Source organism: Diabrotica virgifera, chromosome 3, assembly GCF_917563875.1.
Source record: "Diabrotica virgifera virgifera chromosome 3, PGI_DIABVI_V3a".
NCBI lineage: Eukaryota > Metazoa > Arthropoda > Insecta > Coleoptera > Chrysomelidae > Diabrotica > Diabrotica virgifera.
In genome coordinates, this window is record NC_065445.1 from 134,815,451 (window position 1) to 134,835,730 (window position 20,280).

The following is a 20,280-nucleotide window of genomic DNA, read 5'->3' on the forward strand; positions in this document are numbered from 1 at the left end:
GTAAAATATTTTTGAAAAATATTTTTTGCTTAAAATGACCCAAAAAATACAAAAAGATGTTTTGTTTTGCGAGAAATCGCTGTTATGTAATTCCTCAAGTTCTTTGTCTATAACAATCTTATCGACATCCGGATCAACTGTTACCCAAAAAATTCGTATTCTGCCGGTCAAAATATATAAAAAAAAACTTGGGTAAGTCCATCTGAATTAAGGAGGCCGTTGTACCCCCCCTGGCGACAGGACTATAGCGTGTACCAAAATATAAAGTCACTGCGCACGCTAAATAATGACGTCACTGGCTTGATGAAGTTTAATTCTCGTGTACCTAACTTTTTTATTTGTGTACACGTTAGCGTGTACCTAGACACAGCGTTAAATACACAAGAAATACATAGATCCGACCGGTTAGCCCTGGTAGCTAAGGCCTATAAATGAATGAAAGAAGAAAAAGCAGTACGCATATCATCCGTTTTTGACAGTGACAGTGTACACTTCTGTCATGTACTGTGGTACACCCCGGCATATTTATATATTTATTTACATATCTTGAGAATTACAATCTTATAATCTTGAGAATTAATAAATATTTAAATAGAGTTAAGATATACTTAAATAAAGGTGCCAAGTGGCAGAAAAATACTTGATGCTATAAGTTGATATAAAATAGAACGTGTTAATTAAACCTAAAAAATGAAATACTTAATTCTTTTAGCAGTGATTGTAATTAATGCTTGCTTAGTAAGCAGTAGTAACATTGTTTCAGCTAGGCTTGAAGTAAGAAAACTATTTAATTTATGATATATTCTTAAAATTTATCTGTGTGTTGTGTTATGTGCAATTTTAATACATATGTTATAAGAAATAATAAGGTTGAGGATTACAGTCTCCAACTCGCTTATTGGAATAGCCTTCCTGACAAGCAAAAGTATTCTATAACCGGGATATTCTAATAACCGATCGTTAGTGGCTAGTAAAAACGTTTAGGGGCCTCAAATTTCTATCCCTTAAACCAGGACATTCGTATAAGCGGTATTGTACAGTCCCTGGCCATATTGTTATGACCACCTATGAATTTTTTTAAAAATCAACTATTCCACTAGGTACGTTTTGTTTAAAATATTATTTTTAAATTTAATTTTGTTATGTAATGTTAATGTTATACATTAACTATATTAATATTTAATAATAAACACCATTAAAACATTTGAAAATATTACATGTTTATATACTTTTTAATAATTTGTTGAACTTCTGACCTTAATCAGATGGAAAATATTTGGGAGCTTTTAAAACGAGAAATTTCCGATGAAAAGGTCAGTAACGAAATTGTTTTGATTAAAGGACTAACATATAATTGAAACCACAAGGACAAATTGAAGCAAAAAAAATTTAACTGCATTCAAAGTAATGCCAATACGGATACAAGCTGTAATCAAAGTTAAAGGTGGCTCAACAAAATATTGAAAAAATAAAAATATGTGATATTTTTAAATGTTTTATTGGTGTTTGAAATATCACATATTTGTATTTTTTAATATTTTGCTGAAACCCCTCTAACTTTGATTACCGCTAGTACCCATCTTGGCATACTTTATATCCAGTTAAATTTTTTTTTTGCTTAAATTTGTCATTGTGGTTTCAACGATATATTAGTTCTTTAATCAAAACAATTTCGTTACTGACCTTTTCATCGGAAATATCTCATTTTAAAAGCTCCCAAATATTTTCCATCTGATTAACCCCTCAAGCGGGCTGGAGGACTTTAGTCGTCCGCTCTAGATGCATAGCAGAGTGGGCTGACCGACAATTTCCGTTTTCGGTTTATGGCGCCTATATTACTTAACTTATAAAGTTATGGTTTTCACTAATAGATAGCGTTGACTGCCCTGAACCTAAAACTATTTTTAAATTTATTTTATTTAAATCGGTTCCAGAGATACGGAGCAGTTTCCTGTAAGGCAAACGAACACAGCGAATCTGCAATAGGGTACACGCTAAGAGAAAAATTTCTGCTATGTGAAATAAGGATTATATCTTGATCTAGGAATATAATTTACTTTGAAATTTAAAGATGACACTGTGTGTACTAAATGCTGGTTTTATAAATGTTGGGTTCGTTTTTGAAATGTAAGCTTGTCTTCAAGTGGATATCAAATTTATTGCTTTTCGGAATAGAGATCCTTTGTATATTTTATTTTTAGCTAAATATTTAGTTTCATTTTATGGTTACTGAAATAAACACGTGTGTCTTGTTGTTTTTAAAAAGTGATATTATTTTTCTAGTAGGTACTCCGCAAATTCAATTATTGTAGTGATTTCGTTTTATTTATGTAATTATACATACAACCTTTTTACGAGTGTTCCTACTCCGCAAATTCAATTATTATAGTGATTTAGTTTTATTTATGTAATTATAAAAACTTTTTGCGAGTGTTCTGTTTCTGACAAATTAGACTTTATAATCATAAAAATGAAGCGAGCATTTCGTTTTGATGATGAGAAGGACATCCAACTTTTACAGCAAATGGTTGAAGCTAGCGATGAAGAAAGAGACGTGGATTATATGTCTTCTGACTCAGAGGATGGTGAGGAATTTGAAGACCCTCCACATTCAGTCCCTAGCACTAGTAGAAAAGGGTTGATTGAAGAGCTACATCGATGTAGAACGGCTATAGTTACTAGCTCAGAAGATGAATCATCTGAAGATGAGCAAGACTTGATTCCCCCTATCAATCAAAATGATACATGGACTGAGACTGGAAATAAAAGGGAAAGGTTTGTATTTAATGAAAATGTGGGGGTACACCATGATCTGATGTCAGCCGCAGAACCAATAGAATTTTATGAATATTTTATTGATGATGAATTTGCAGAAATGATTGCAATGGAGACTAATAGGTATGCAGAAAATAAAACTCGAGAAAAAACTGACCAAGGACAAATGAAAAGAAGGGCTAGAGACAGAGACTGGATTCCTACTAGCGCTTCTGAAATAAAATTGTTGTTAGGAATTTTATTTCTTCAGGGTATTATCCAAAAGCCCAAAAGCAGTATGTTTTTTTTCAAGAAAGAAATTTATAGAAACACCTATATTTTATCAAATGATGACAGAGAAACGATTTTTTTTGCTACTTAAATTCCTCCATTTTAGCTACAACGAAACATTTGATCCTACAATAAATATTCACCCTAGACTCTATAAAATAAAGCCAGTAATGGATTATTTGGTCAACAAATTTACAACAGCTTGTGATCTTGAACAGGACGTCTCTATAGATGAAAGCCTACTTCTGTGGAAGGGTTGATTAAGCTGGAAAATATATATCCCCAAGAAAAGAGCTAGGTTTGGTATGGAGTCATACAGGCTTTGCGAGGCAAGTTCGGGGTATGTTTACAAAATTGTTATGTATACAGGAAATGATACTGACTTGCTCCCAGAAATCCACGGATGTGATATATCACGTTTGACGAAACCTACAAAAATTGTGTTATCTTTAGCCAATGATATACTAGGAAAAGGTCACAGGATCGTTACAGACAATTATTATTCCTCACCCGAATTATTCGACATTTTGTGTGATTTCAACACCGATGCCCTAGGAACTGTATGCATAAATAGAAAAAAATCTTCCAACGCAAGTGACAAAACATACTTTACTTAATCAGTAGACCCATTTGTACCTTTCGGTGTTGGGCCGTTTATAATACAATTCATTAAATTACAATATTTTACAATCTTCTGAATTGTCCTAGCTCTTAACGAACTTTCTCCATTCCTTCCTATTGAATGCCATATGTGTTGCTTCCTGCCAAGTCTTACCCTTACTCTGCAGTATCTGCGAAATGTCACTGTTCCATTCTTTAATGGGTCTTCCTCTTCTATTCTTCCCTATTGGTTTGGCGTCCCACACTCTTTTTACTTGTCTATTATTGTCCATCCGGGTTAGATGTCAGAACCATGCCAATTTTTTCTCCTTGATTGAGTCGAGTATCGGTTTGATTTTGAGTCTTTCTCTTATTTCTTCATTTCTGATTCTATCAGTTCTTTTTACTCCGATCGTTCTTCTGAGGTATTTGTCTCTGCTGCCTGAATTCTGCTCTGATGTCTTTTATTTAATATCCAATTTTCTGCTCCATATGTCACCGTAGGTCTATATATTGTTTTGTATATTGTCATCTTGGTCTTTGTTGATATTTCTTTATTATTAAGGAATCCTCTATTTAGTGCTTGGAATAGCTTTCCTGTGTTTTCCATTCTGTTGTTAAGATCGTCCTCGATGTCTCCTTTGTTGTTGATTACTGTTCCTAAGTATTTGTATGAATTTGTCTGTATTATTTTTTGTTGGTCTATCATTACTTCTATTTGATCTTCCGTCCCTTGTTTCCTTGATATTTTCATTATCTGAGTCTTGTCTTTGTTTACGTTTAAGTTGTATTTGCTTGCTTCTAGGTTCCATTTCTCTAAGTTGTATTTCAGTTTTTCTGCTGTTTCCGCAATTAATACTATGTTGTCTGCAAATATACACTACACACTGTTTATCATTTGCATTCTGTTCCAACCGATGCAGTATTTCTTGAAAGTTTTCTTACATTCTTTCACTATCTCATCGATTACATTTATGAATAGCACTGGGCTGAGACTTCCCCCTTGTCTAATTCCTTGAGTTGTTTCAAATGGTTCTGACTGTATATTTAACATTCTTACTGTATTTGTTGTTTCATGTATATACTCTTTGTTGCTTCTATCAGTTCTTCACTTACTTCCTTCTTCTTTAGGCTTTCCCATATATATCTTTTCTTTTGACTGAGTCAAATGCTTTTTCCATGTCTATAAAGCTCTGATACATTTCTCTATTTTTCTTTAATGCTTTTTCTATTACTTGTTGCATGGTGAATATATGGTCTTGTGTGTTGTGTCCTTTCCTGAATCCACTTTGTACGTCCTCTAATTTATGTTCTATTTCTTTTCTGATTTTCCTTTCTATTATGGTTTCGTATACTTTTGCTGCTACACATAGTAGTGATATACCTCTACAGTTCTTACAGTCTCTTGTGTTTTCTTTCTTGTATATAGGTATAATTACTGCATTTGTCCATTCTCTGGGTATTACTTTTCTCTTCCATATTAGGTTATATATGTATAACAATTTTTCTTTTGCTTCTACTCCTATATATTTCATAATTTCTGGTGCTACTTCATCGCTTCCTGGTGCTTTTCCAATCTTTATCTTTCTTATTGCTTCTTCTAGTTCTTCTTTTTCTATAGTTTCTGGATTTTTCGTGTTTCTCACGGATACTCTCTTGATGTGGCTTTCTTTCTCCATTGCATTCGCTTGATTTCCATTAAGTATCAGCTGGAAATGTTCCCTCCATCTTTCCATTATTGTCTTATCGTCATTTATTATTGTTCCTTCCTTGTTCATTATTTGTTTCAGTTTCGTTTCTTTGTTGCTTCTTAGGTTTTTCAGTGTTCTATAAAATAATTTTTAAAAGAATTAAACAGACATAAATTGAGCTTTGTTGGTCTATCGGAAGTAAGATGGTTGGGCAATGGTGAACATCATACCCAAACAGGAGAACTTCTATTATATAGTGGTAAAGAAAATGGAAGTCACGAGAGCGGAGTGGGTCTTCTACTCAGTAAACAAACCAAAAAAGCCTCATTTCATGGAAACCCATTAATGACAGAATTATGACTGCCAGATTTTATACCAGATACCGTAAGATAACAGTTATTCAGTGCTATGCTCCTACGAACACATCTCTCCACGAAGATAAAGACATTTTCTACGAACAACTAGAACAAACGACCCAACAAGTAAACAAAGGCGATATCTTAATAGTGATGGGCGATATGAACGTTAAAGTTGGAGAAGACAATATTAATTTAGAAACCGTAATGGGCAAACATGGCCTGGGAGTGATGAATGAAAATGGAGAGCGCTTTACAAATTTTTGCTCCAACCATCGTTTAGTTATTGGTGGAACCATCTTCCCACATAAAAATATTCACAAGGTAACATGGACTGCACCTGGTCATACAAGAGAAAATCAAATAGACCACATCGCCATATCAAAAAGATGGAGATCATCCCTTCTTGATGTACGAAATAAAAGAGGTGCAGACATCGCAAGTGACCACCATCTGTTAATTGGTACCATTAAAATCAAGATGGCAAAAAACAAAACCACAGGAAATACCAACAGACCCACATATAATCTAAACAAATTAAAAACGTTCCCAGGAAAACACATGTTTAGGGAGGAGCTTCAAATAAAAACAAGAGAACGTGAAGTAAATAGCTGGGAAGACTTGGCAAATATTCTGACAGAAATAGCTGAAGACAAACTGGGTAAAAAAGAGAAAGATAGAAAGGAATGGATATCAGATGAAACTTGGAATCTTATCGAGGAAAGACAACAACGAAAAAAAGATATCTTGCAAGCAAGAACTGTAGAAGAAAGAACGAACCGACAACAAGAATATAAAACACTAAATAAAGCAGTTAAAAGAAATGCAAGAAGAGACAAAAGAAGGTGGGCTGAAGAACTGGCAAAACAAGCAGAAACAGCTGCACAACACAACAGGACTAGAGAGCTGTACCAAATTACTAGACGATTAACAAAAAATGGGCCTAACTGTTCGAACATTGTAAGATCCAAGACAGGTGAATTACTTACTACAACGGATGACCAAGTAGAGAGATGGAAAGAGCACTTTCAGGAGATGCTAGGCACGCCCAGGGATAACGCAGATGAAATTGTTGAACACCCTCAGAATATAGACTTGCATATATCTTGCGAGTCCCCTTCCAGAACGGAGATAATAACAGCTATCAAATCTCTGAGAAATAACAGGTCCCCGGGAATCGATAACATTGCTGCCGAACTACTTAAAACTGACCCGCATCTAACCGCTGAACTTTTGCTCCCCATAGTCCGAGAGGTGTGGGAAACAAACCGCATTCCAGCGGGCTGGAAAAAAAGTAACATTATTAAGCTTCCAAAAAAGGGCAACCTCACACTGTGCAAAAATTGGAGAGGAATAACCTTGCTTACCGTCATAAATAAAATTTTTACGACCATCGTACATAAAAGATTAACAAACAAGGTTGAATTTCGAGCAAATCAAGCAGGTTTTAGGCCAGAATCTTCCTGCATAGATCACATTAATACTGTGAGGGTAATAATGGAACAATCGGTTGAATGGAACACACCTCTATACATGGTTTTTGTTGATTTCGAACGTGCCTTTGACAGCCTATCTCATGCTGCTATATGGAAAATTTTAGAGCTAAGGAACATTCCACATAAAATAATTTCGATTATAAAGTCGCTGTACACTGAGGCGACGTGCAGCGTGAGACACAATGGGATCAACAGTGACGAATTTGACGTACTTACTGGAGTCAGACAGGGATCCATCATGGACTAGATAAGAAGTCAAGAAAAGTCTTGGAATGAGGTGAAGGCCCTAGCGCAAAATAAAACCCGATGGCGCGTTTTCACTGAAGCTCTATGCTCCACTTAGGAGTTCAAGAACATTATATATATATATATATATATAATAATTTTACGTTTACTGTGCTGTTTTCTTCCATTTTTTCTCCGAATGTTTCCCAACTTTTCTTTTTCTCTTTCTTAACTATCTCTTTAACTTTTGTTCTTTGTCTCTTATAATTTTCATATTTTTGTTGTTTTGTCTTGTAGGTATTCTTTCCATAATTTCTTCTATTCTTTTATTTCTCTTTTCACTTCATCGTTCCACCATGATGTTCGTTTCCCTCTGTTGTTATTTCTTGTAGTTCCACATATTGATTTAGCTGTTTTTATCATCGCATTTTTAAATTTTCCCCATTCTTCTTCTATTGTTTCTGTTATTTCATGTTCATTGTCCATCTCTTTCTCTAGCCCTTCTGTGTATCTTATTTTCGTTGTTTCTTCCCTTAGTTTATAAATTTTTATTATTTCTTTGTGTTTTCTGTTTATGTTCTCATTTCTTTTTATTTCTTTTCTTTTGCTTTTGAATGTGGTTTCTAGTAGATAGTGGTCACTACCAATTTCATAACTCCTTTTCACCCTTACGTCTCTTATCCAGTTCTTCTCTATTTTTTGCACTATAGTATAGTCTATAATTGATTGTTCGTCTCTTGATTTTACTTCTCTTGTGATCTTGTGTATCCTTTTATGTTGGAAGTGTGTGTTCATAATCACCAGGTTATTGTCTAGACAGAATTCAAATAGTAATTTTCCATTTTTGTTTATTTTTTCCTCCCCATAAGGTCCTATGACATTGTTCCATTTTTCTGCTTCTTTCCCCACTCTACTGTTCATGTCTCCTGTAATCACAATTTTCTCTGTACAATCATTTATCACTTCTTGTAATTTGTCCCAGAACTCATTCTTTTCGTTTTTTTATGCGTCTTCATCTGGTCCATAGCATATGATAAGGTTTGTGTTGGTTTCCTCTGTATCCATATATAACTCTTAGTATACGTTCGTTGTAATATATCCAATTTTTTACTTTGTTGATACTGTCCTTCTTAATCATGCACGCTACTCCTGCCTGAGCTCTCTTCGTTTCTTCCACTCCACTGTATATTAGTAACATTCCGTTTTCTAATATTATTGATCCTCTTCCTTTTTTATTTGTCTCTGTTATACCTACTATTTCAATGTTCTTATCTCTAATTTCTTCCCCCAGTTCTATTTCCTTCCCATTTATACCTCTTACATTCCATGATGCCATTTTCAAAATTGTTCTGTTCTTTTCTATGTTTAAGTTGTACTTCAATTTGTTTTTCCTTTCGTTTGTGTTATTATCTTTAAATCTGCTCATATCCCTGTTCTGTGCCTGTTTTGTTTCTCGGTCCGTCATTGTGTTTTCTTCAGCTAGTTTTTCGAACAAGTTGGTTATGTATTGTATGTTACTTTTTCTATCCTGCTTGTTTTTTGGTTCCATTTCCACTTAATGTCTTCAATAACTATGAAACCATATCCAATTTTTGTCCTTTTCCCATTAGTCTTTTCATCTGCTGCTATCTTCCTAAGATTTCTTTGTATTTCTATCTCTTTTAATGTTAGGTCACATTCTATATACTCTATGTTGCTTATAGTTCATTAGTTTACCCTTGGCTTTCAGTATTTTCATTTTATCTTCGAATTTTTTACATTCGATAACACACATTGTTTCATTTATCTTTTGTACCCTATTTATTTCTGATTTTACTCCCATTTTGTTTTTATGAAATTCTCTAGTTGCTCTGTTTCTATTGTGTCTATTGGTAAGCCTCTCATTATTAGGTTATTTTTCTTCTTTTCTTTCTGACATGCTTCCAAGGTTATTTCTATTTTATCTATTTTTTGTTTCATCGTAGCCATTTCTTTCTTTAGATTTTCATTTTTTCTTATTATTTCTTTCATTTGCAATTTGTATTCACTATTTTCCTTTCTAATTTCTTTTAGTTCCTCAATCATATTACACATTGTATTTTTTATATCTTCCAGGTCCTTGTTTTTCTTTTTATTATCGCTTGCTAATTGTCTCATTAGTTCCATCATTTCGTTTTGGCTGCTGGTTTCATTCGTTGATGGTTTCGACCTGTCTGGTGTTCGGTTCACTTTTCTGCTCCTGCTAAATATGTCTAGCTCCTATTTGCTTTTTCTTTTACCGTCTTCATTAATGCTATCATTACCATCCGCCATCTTTCTTTTTATTCAAATAATTAAAGTACCTATATATTTATGAATATAAATATTTGTAACGGTTACGGATCGCGACAAGCGCCGCACCCATCTCAACAGTTAAATCCTAGCAATTCTCTATTCTAACTAGTTACGACTTCTACCGCTTGTAAATACATATCCAATCAATCAAAACAACAAATAAATTCAGCCTTTATAATTCTGTCTAGTTTTACCGAAACCTGTATTACAGACCTATTGTTTTTGTTGATAATTATTATTGTTTATCGTTCTTAATCACCCGTCCAGCGCAAAAAGCTCAACCCGTTTCGTCCACGCGGAGGTTTTACTTTTATCCGTAGGGCAATTAAAAACTAACTATTAATTTGTTACTACAGTTGAAAAACAGATATCTGATTATTTACTTACATAAAGTTCCTTTTTAATTACACTTTGCACTATTTTGTATGCAGATTACACTCGAAACCACCCAAAATTGGCATTTAATTTCGGAGCGACACTACACACGTCCAACTAGTACGATTGCCACGTTCAGAATCCAAGTGACAAAAAAGAAGCTTAAAAAAAGGAGAAAATGCTGCTGCGTATAGAAAAAACTTATGTGTCTTAAATGGAGCGATAAGAAAGATATATCCATGCTAAGTACAACACATGACGCTAGTATGATACAAATACAAAATAAAAGAGGGCAAGTATTACAAAAACCAGAGGTCATAGTGGACAACAATAAAGGGATGGGGGGAGTCGACCTATCAGATCAATACTTCACATATAGCATGGCAAGGAAAAGGCTAAAAAAATATCAAAAAATATTCAGGCATTTAGTAGATGTAGCAATGTTCAATGCCTTTGTATTATACAAAAAACGAGGTGGGCCATTATCGCATTTGAATTTTAGACTAGATGTCGTTAACAGAATTTTTGAGAAATATGTTTCTCAAAATAGTTTCTCATATGAACAGTTTCCATGAGCAGAATGTTAAATCCTGACACTCCCGCTCGACTTACTGGACGACATTTTCCAGAATTCACTCCTCCTAGTGGAGCAAGACAACATGGCTCTAGAAGATGTGTAGTGTGTAACTCACACAAAATTAGATAGGAAACAAATGTGATGTGTACTTCTTGTGAGCCCCACTTTGTGCTGTTCCGTGCTTTGGTAAATACCATACGTTGTTAAATTATTAGACATTAAACTTATAAACCATGTACATTTCGCGAGTGTTCCAGTTCAAAAACATTTTAAATGTCCATCAGGATTCGTATACCTATATTGCAGTTTATCTTTTAGGTAAGTTTTTTCAACTTCTATTCAATGTAAAAATAAATGAGCGGTTTTAGTAACGCCACTAGTTCTAATTTTTTTAATATTAAATTGGTAAATCATTTTTTACATTCTAAAAAAAAATGAAAATTATTATAGTAACAATTATTTTTTATTATTTTTTTTATTCTTTCTATTACCCTATACTCAAACATATTACCCGCCTATGAACATTGAAAATTTATATAATCCTTTGTCGCATTTTGAGAAATGTAACAATGATAGTAATAATTATTTTTTATTAAATTTTATTTTTTCTATTACCCTATACGCACACATATTACCCGCCTATGAACAATGAAAATTTATATTACTATAATCCTTTGTCACATTTTAACAAATGTAACAATAATTATAGATTATAGTAGGTAATAATTATTTTTATTATTTTTTATCCTTTTTATTATACCCTATACGAAAACATTCTACCCGCCTATGAACAATAAAAATTTATATAGCTAAATCTTGAAAAAACTTGTATAATATTGCCGTATGTACCTTTCTCAATGATCAATTACCAAAATTTAACACATATACAGAAAAAAAAATTCTCCCCACCGCACGGTACATCTCTGCAAATATTTCTGCCCACTTAAGAGGTTAAGGTCAGAAGTTCATCAAAATATTAAAAAAATATAAATATGTAATATTTTCAAATATTTTATTGCTGTTTATTATTAAATATATTTTAGTTAATGCATAAAATTAACATTGCATAACAAAACTAAATTTAAAAATCATATTTTAAACAAAACGTACTAAATAGTGGAATAGTTGATTTTTGTAAAAATTCATAGGTGGTCATAATAATATGGCCAGGGACTGTAATAAGTAGGTTCGACTGTAGTTGCTTTTTAAACCTTATAAAGTTTAAAATATTAGAAAATCTTCAGAATTAACACGTTCAGCCCCGGGTGGAATCAATGTAATGCCTCACTAAACCATACCCTTGGGGCCCACTCCAGGTAGGTATCCATACCGCACTGAGGTATCACTCCAATGCCCCATGCCACATTACCTTTTTGTATTAGGGGCATGGGACCAATGGACAAGAAAAAAAACTGTAACACGGGGGCTGAACATGTTACTGTTGGCGATTTACCATATTTTGTTATCATGATTATAGGATTATACTTCAGTTAGGTATATGAGGAGACCTAAACATTGCTTGCTCTGGTTGACCATTCAGGGTAAAATAAAATGAAAACGCTGAGTTGGTAGAAAACGACTCTCCTGCTTAGCTAACATTACGCTACCTACATTCCAATACCACGTATGAGTAAATGTAACACTTCAGGAGAGCGAAAAAACTGATTTTTTCCTTTTTGGCATACATTCTAAATAGTTTTATTGGATATTAATTTATAATATACTTGCTTTTTATTGTCTGTAATAATAATGTTCTTGAAGATAAGCCATGGTGCCAGGAGCGTCATTTGAAATTTTGATTGGGGGGGGGGGGCAAGCATTATATATACAATACATTATATATGATGTAATGATGAAAATTGATGTATTTTTTGTAAATTTCAGTAATTTTCAGGGCCAGGGGGGCAAATGCCCCCCCTGCCCCTATCAAATGACGCCCCTGCATGGTGCGTTTTAAGTCTCTTACGCGATATTAAAATTATAATTTTATTTGAGACGTGGTATTTTAGGCTTGTTACGCCACAGAATTTAATACATTTTCATATCTGGTAGCTCTTATTAAAGTATCTACGAGGGGTCTATAAAGTATCTCGTAAGGAACCATTTATTTAATACCGAAGGATCAAAATAACACCCAAGAACCAGCCAAATACCGCCCAATTACTTGTCTTCCAACTTTGTATAAATTGGTCACATCCTGTGTGGCCCGGCGTATCTACCAACACTGAGCTTGAAACAATATCATAGAGGCTAATGGGACAAAGGATACTCTAATGGTTCCATGGGTTGCAAAGAACAACTTATCATCGACTCAGTCATTTCTAACCGATTCCAAAAGAAGGAACCTTTTTACTGCCTTCATTGATTACAAGAAGGTCTTTGATTCGGTGCTGCCTGAATGGCTTATAGATATATTGAGAATATATAAAGTCGATGTTTATATACAAAGAGTAACACAGCTCAAAGTGACCACAGCCATTATGATATCCAACCTCCGATAGGAGAGGGAACTTTAAGAAGAAGAAGGTAACACAGCTGCTTCACCTAACAGTAGAACCAAATTTGTTTAAGACACTAAACACCTACACAGGTTCCGTGCTTAGTTATTTAAGTATTTGGCATTGTTAAGTGGACAAAAATGAATATAGGAAATCTTCAACGAAAATAACACCTCACAAAAGCACAAAAACACCACCCTCTAGGTCCAGTAGAAAGAACTAGATTACCGCGGAAGTTAGGACTAAGAGAACTTAAGGATATAGGTGAGCAATTAGATAAACAGATTGCTAATTTAAGAACTTATTTTCAGACGCAGGCTGAAATATCTACTCTACTTCGCGCTATTTGCGCAGTAGATGACACACAACACTGATCAAACTGAGGGAACCAGAAATGCGCATAAATTACCTTACAAAGGATGAAAAAATGCGTTCCTAGATAGGCAAACCTCTGCACGGGCAACATCCCAATTAGGTCAGCCAAGACTATGCCGACAATACAGCATTGAATTATTGGTTAACATTAGATGTTCTCCGAAACGGAAGGTTTATTACTCGTCATTTAGGATCAGATTATACCAACCAAAAATTACCTGAAATATATCGTCAAAGACCCTCAGCATTGTTTATCTACACAGGTATAGTCTAGTTATACAATGCCCTCAGGTCCAAAACGACAAATGCTGATATGGATGTCAAGCCCAAAAAACCATTCAACATCTTACCGAGGGCTGCCAGGCATTTGCTGCAACTGAGTATAAGGAACGGCATAACTTAGTAGGAAAGATCATTCATCAAGAGATAGCCATCAAACTTTGACTTCTTCAAAAAAACCATGTCCCATACTATCAATACATTTTAGAAAGTATGCTTGAGAATAATTATAATTACAAGCTATACTGGGATAGCAATGTGCTCACAGACCAAGCAGTGGCACACAATAGATCAGACTTCGTATTCGTTAATAAATTAACGAGACAAACAACACTCATTGATACGGCGATACCTAACAACGATAAGTACTCTGAGACCGGTGTCAGACACCAGTGTCTTAAATCAAAACGGGAACTGGTGTATGTTTTCAAAAAACTGATAGTGTGTAAAGAAATTTATTATAATTCAGCTAAGTACTTTCAGCATTTTAAAGGCCATCATCAGAGCTTTCGTCTCATAGTTGTAAATACCTCAAATGAAGAGAAATCAGTGAACAAACACATTACAAATTTAAAATTGACCCAGGGATCAAACCACTGTATACCACTGTGTAAACACTATACAGTGCTAGTCAAAAGTCCGTACCCCCCCTCGTATCTTTTGAACGGTTATACTTATAATAGTGAAATTTGGAGGAAGGAAATAAGCGGACGCAGGCTTCTTAACTAGTCATGACAGGTGACGTAATAGTGACAGATGACTTTACAGCGCCACTGTGACAGATAATTTTAAATGGGATCTTATGGCAAGTAATACCTCGTTTGAAAGATATTCAAAATACCTATTCAGTCATACTAATTTTTTGGATATAAATTGATTTTGATTTTGGTGAATAAATGAAATAAATATAAAATTTTAGTTTTGAATTTAATTAATAAAAATTCAAATGTCCGCCTATGGTTTTTTTGTCAAAAAAGTTCACGTTTTTCAGTTCTCTAATAGTTTTTACGTCAATCTCAACCCATTTGACAAGTAATCATAGGCGGAGGTTTGAATTTTTATTAATTAAATGAGAGACTACAATTTTATATTATTTCATTTATTCATCAGAATTAGCTTAAACTCAAACAAAATGTGTATGACTGAATAGGTATTTTCAATACCTTTCAAACGAGGTATCACTTGCCATAAGGTCCCATTTAAAATTATCTGTCATGGTGGCGATGCAACGTCATCTGTCACTATTACGTCACCTGTCATGACTAGTTAAGACGCCTATATCCGTTTATTTCCTCCCTCCAAATTTCACTATTATAAGTATAACCGTTCAAAAGATACGAGGGGGGGTACGGACTTTTGACTAGCACTGTATAATAATCATATTTAATGTGTTCTATATAATGGCTACCATTTTACAATTAACAGCTGTTACTTGTAACATTGTAAAATGGTATCCATTATTTAGAACACATTAAATGTGATTATTATATATATTTTAGGGGTTTTACCCTGACCAGTGGTTTGATCCGTGGGTCAATTTTAAATTTGTAATGTGTTTGTTCAATTATTTCTCTTCATTTGAGGTATTTACAACTATGAGACGTAGCTCTGATGATGGCATTTAAAATGCTGAAAGTACTTAGCTGAATTATAATAAATTTCTTTACACACTATCAGTTTTTTGAAAACGTACACCAGTTCCTGTTTTGATTTATATAGAACTGTGTACAAGTCAAACAGTCTTTTTCTATTTTTCTATTAACCAGTGTCTTAGTGTGAAACGGTACTAAACTGCGTTCTTAATATACTAAAACGATCGCCAAGTTGTTCACAGTTCATAAGTAGCGTGGCTGACACGAGCTATTAGAACTCGAATTTAGCAACACTCTTTAACGTTTGAAAGAATCTGAACCGTGCTATTACAAATTTATACATAATGTGCTAAATATTTTCTCGTACTTGGGATTAGAATCATTCGGTAGAGTGTGCGCAATAGATTCAGAATCAACCTCTAACTCATTTCGTCTAAAAATTCTCATATGTGGTATTAGAATGTAGGTAGCGATTAGACTATGAACAGGTCACGGAATTGTTTCATATAGCATACATGTAGCTATTGCAAATCATTCCAACAGCTTCTTATATGACCATAACCAACTCTTAAGGATAGGCATGGCACATGGCACACAAAGATTATAGGATGAACCAAATTTATGATATGAGTAACAAACAATAACACATCAATAATAGCTATATTTCACTTAGAACACTCTCAAAAAGGTTGAAAGATAACTAACATGTGCCAGAAAATTGTTTCAAGCAATGAAAATCATAAATACAAAAACAAAAATGTCACCATAGTCCAGGAACCTAAGGTTTTCACCTCGCAATTTTTACAGAATGGATTGATTTTGGATCATTTGGATAAGTTTGATAATAATCATTTGATAATAAGCTCTTGAAAATTTGAGATTAAGTAGTGGATAGTCCAAGGTTCAAAATGTATATCATGCCGAGAGGCTCTTTTATCATGGGGGTGGTTGCCACCCCAACTCAGGGGCGAAAATTTTTTATTATATTTTGTCCACAAAAATTGAATCAGTGAGATCTAAAAAGATAATATTCCATTTTTGCCAAATTAAGTTATCAGAGTTTTAGATAGTAGTTTTGTTCACCAAGCTCTACAGACGTAGTTAATGAGAGATAACATTCTATCACATTAAATAGCTATTTAATGTGATGGAATGTTTTCTAAGTCTGTAGAGCTTGGCCAAGTGAACAAAACTGTTATCTTAACTAAATTTGGCAAAAAGTGGAATATTATCCTTTTAGATCTCACTGATTCAAAAGAGATCAAATTTTAAGCAAAAGATGGTCTATACTTTTTTTTGATAAAATAAATAGTTTTCGATTTATTCGCTATTGAAAGTGTTAGTTTTATATCGAAAAAATCAATGTTTTTAATAAGTTTTGTGCTAAGAACTCAAAAATTATTCGTTTTATCAAAACAACTTTGATTAATAAAAATATACCTTTTGAAAAATAAACCAAAAGGTTTATTTTAATTTTAACCGGGGTTAAATGGTTAGTTAACCGGGGTTTAATCGAGACATAAAGTACCGGCCCTAATAGTACCTAACCGATCTATACTTTATTATAGGTTAGCTGTTCTTAGTCAAATGCCAAATTTTGTAGTTTCAAAGTTAAAAGATCGGAAAACTATGCATTTTTTAAGGATAACTGATTAAAACTAATTTAAAGTATTTAAAACGGCCTATATTTAGCATACTTCGCTCCCCTACCATTAGAATAGCTGAATATTAAGTTAAATATATAAATAACTATTAAATGTTATTAACTTTTTTATTCTTTATAGAGTTGTCCAGGATGTTCCTTAAACCGACTAGACCAAGTTAAATGGTTTGCCTATAATGACATTCAGACTTATGAAAATGTTGAATGGAAAAAGATTTCCGGAGCTCCACCAGAACTGGTATTCCTTAATGACCAAGGTGAAGAGGTTGAAAGGATTCCTTTAAAAACTCTAAATAGAGTTCAGTGTAATGATCTCTTACTGTCCAGGGGATTTGTTAAAAAGGCTGAGGAAAAAGAGGCTGAGGAAAAAGAGCTATGAACATTTTAACATTTTTATACCAAAAAGTACAGATAATAATAATGTAGTTTAATAAAATCTACTGTATGTATTTTTATTTTAAAATAACCAAAATGTAGATTTTAAGAAATAATATTTATTTCTTAATTTATAAGCCAGAAGGAAAATTTAGAATTTTTCATTGTTTTAAAAATTTTATCACTGTGAGTCATAAGCTATAACTTGTTTGCTACTCATTCATTAACAAAGTATATGTTTAATGGTCTCATTAATTTTGTAAAAAAGCATTTTGCTATTTGGTATATTGGTCCCAATCCAATATTATTTTCGGCCACCTGTGCACATGCTCGTACCATTGCAGGGTTCTGTTTTCTTATTTTATCCTCTCGGGTGATTTGTAGTCATCTTCTCATAAGGTTCAGTTCAATTGTTCTTATTTTTTTTATTGTTGTCATTGGCCATACTTCTGCTATATATAGGTAATATTCAACACTATACTCTGAAAGAACCTTTTTTTTTTGTTTCGACTTATCATTGACACTATATCTTAAAAGTCTTACAACTCTTAATAGTCTCTTCTTAGCTAAGTTCAAATCTGCAACCTCGGATCCAATCGGAGTCACCATAGTTCATACTTTTTCTTTAATTTCCTTACCATTATACTTGGTCGTCGGCGAAAAGAATTAAGTGAACCCCCATTGTTCCACATTTTCTATACCATCTTGTCAAAGCCTGATCTATGTATTCGCTCCGTGCGTGACCATGGTGGGGATACACGAAACGATGCCAGCGCCCGTAGCGGCGAAATATGACAATTTTGGCGATTTTTTGTGATATCAGTGTCATTGTTTGTATAACAAATTTTATCAAAAATGGTAAATAAATGTTGAGTGAGTACTTAATTATGCTAATAATAATGACAAATAAATTAGAGAAAAGATTTAAACTAGCAGGAATAAACTCAAAAGACAGATTCATGCCAATTAATTGCCACATTCATCTTCTTTTTTGGTTGACCATGTCGACGGTAATTCAGTAATCAGTATTGGACAATTTATAAGACTAATAACATTTTGCTAAAGAGTTCTAAAAACAACAGTTTTTGTATAAATGCAGATTAAAAATCTAAAAATTAAAGAAATCACAAAAAATCACCGATATAATTAATTAGCCAAAGAAATTTAAAAGTCTATAGTGTCAAAATTTGTATTTATTTATCATACAGGGTGATTATGAGGAACTGTACATACTCCTACCTCGTATGGAGGCCCCTATGGGCGATAACAAATGACCATTAAGAAGTGTCTGCTTCAATTTTTTATAATATACAGGGTGATCGAGTTGTTAATTTTTACAGAAATTTGTCTTCGTCATAATTTTTGAACGGTAAGATCGATGTCTCTCTTATTTTGGTCAATCGTTACACTATTACCCAATCAACTGATTTATTCAAACTAGAAAAAAAATCAGGTCCGGCTTTAAAAAATTAGTTCGTTTTGGTCTTAGAAAAAATTTCACCCTGTATACGGTTTTTGAAAACTCTAATAAGAATTTTACAAATTAGACAAATAGGCAATTAAAATGGCATATTTATTTTTTCCCCACACGATTACCTACTTAATTTATGAATTAAAAGTTTGGTGGAGTGAACCATGGATTAAAAAAAATAACTTTACTTGCAAAATCTATTTTTTTTAACATATATTTAATTTATACATATAGTCTAATAAAATAAAAAAAAGTCAAAATGTAAATTCGTACAGGTTGAAACAAATTTTATAGCAAAGTTTAGGTGGGTACAAAAGATATTTTCAAGAAAGTATCCAAATCATACAAGGGGATCATTGTTTAAATAATTAAAAAGGGGACATTTCTGCAAAAAAATTACTTTTTTAACTGCTGAGGTCATTCAATTACTAATAAAGGTCTATAGGATTATTTTCTGCAAAGATGAAGGGTAAATCTTTCACATAAGAAAATCCACGAGGAAAATAAACTTCCTGTAGCTGGCTGTATACCATAAATTTTACAAGAAACTTGGCATTTTTCACATAAGACTTACTAAATTAAATTTTACCCCCATTTTTTTAAATAATTGTGTATAAAACTTTAAAAACAAATTTGCAAAAAATTATTTTTAGAGTTTTAAATAAACATTATAAAATATCTTTTTTTTACAGACAAAGTTGCGCTATATTACCAGTATTAAGCAAAAAAAAATTTTATCAAAAAATATGTAATATTTTTGGAGATATTGAATTTGTTTATTAAATGTTACTATATTTTCAATTGCAAAAACGCGGTGGTTGCCAAAGAAATATTCACCTGAATAAGATCTCATTATTTTTATCTATATTTTTGATACATGTAATGATAAATTCAAATTTCAATTAAACTCCCCCCTAAAATGGCATTTGAAAATTATTCAAATTTGTTCATAATTTGTTTTTTTTAATAACGTCGCGGGGATTAAGTATTTTGAAATGCCGTTTCGATAATTGGGTTTCTAGTAATTTTTTACTAATTAACAAAATTTTTTCTCTTTTTTTTTCTCTTCTTTTTTTTTCTTGGAGTTATATTACTACGGGCCCTTTTAGGGTTGAACTTCATTAAGAATGTCGAATCTCTGAGTTGTAGATTCTAGATCTAAAAATATTAAGATTTAACCAAAATCTCTTAAATAAAATGGGGCTACCCACTGAGTTACAGGGTGTTTTATTTAAAAATTTAAAAATTATTGTTACCAAGTACTTTAAAACTATTTGACATATCGTCAGCTTACTGCCAAAACCAACCAACTCCATTTTTAAAAGTTTTGAGAAATCTACCTTTTAAAC

General features: G+C 32.9%; 1 protein-coding gene across 1 annotated transcript; it reads left to right on the forward strand.

Annotated features, from left to right (window-relative positions):
• The first annotated feature begins 472 nt into the window (after nt 1-472).
• LOC126882084 (selenoprotein M-like) lies at nt 473-17,525 on the forward strand. Its single transcript, XM_050646919.1, has 2 exons — nt 473-774; nt 17,207-17,525. Exons 1-2 carry the CDS (start codon nt 691-693, stop codon nt 17,462-17,464), a joined length of 342 nt encoding a protein of 113 aa, XP_050502876.1. The 5' UTR covers nt 473-690; the 3' UTR covers nt 17,465-17,525.
• The last annotated feature ends 2,755 nt before the right edge of the window (nt 17,526-20,280 follow it).

Excerpts from the sequence above, each read along its gene's own strand:
- LOC126882084 (XM_050646919.1), top strand. The coding sequence starts at position 691 with ATGAAATACTTAATTCTTTTAGCAGTGATTGTAATTAATGCTTGCTTA. Across the intron at positions 775-17,206 it reads TTGTTTCAGCTAGGCTTGAA|AGTTGTCCAGGATGTTCCTT; the intron begins GTAAGAAAACTA and ends TATTCTTTATAG.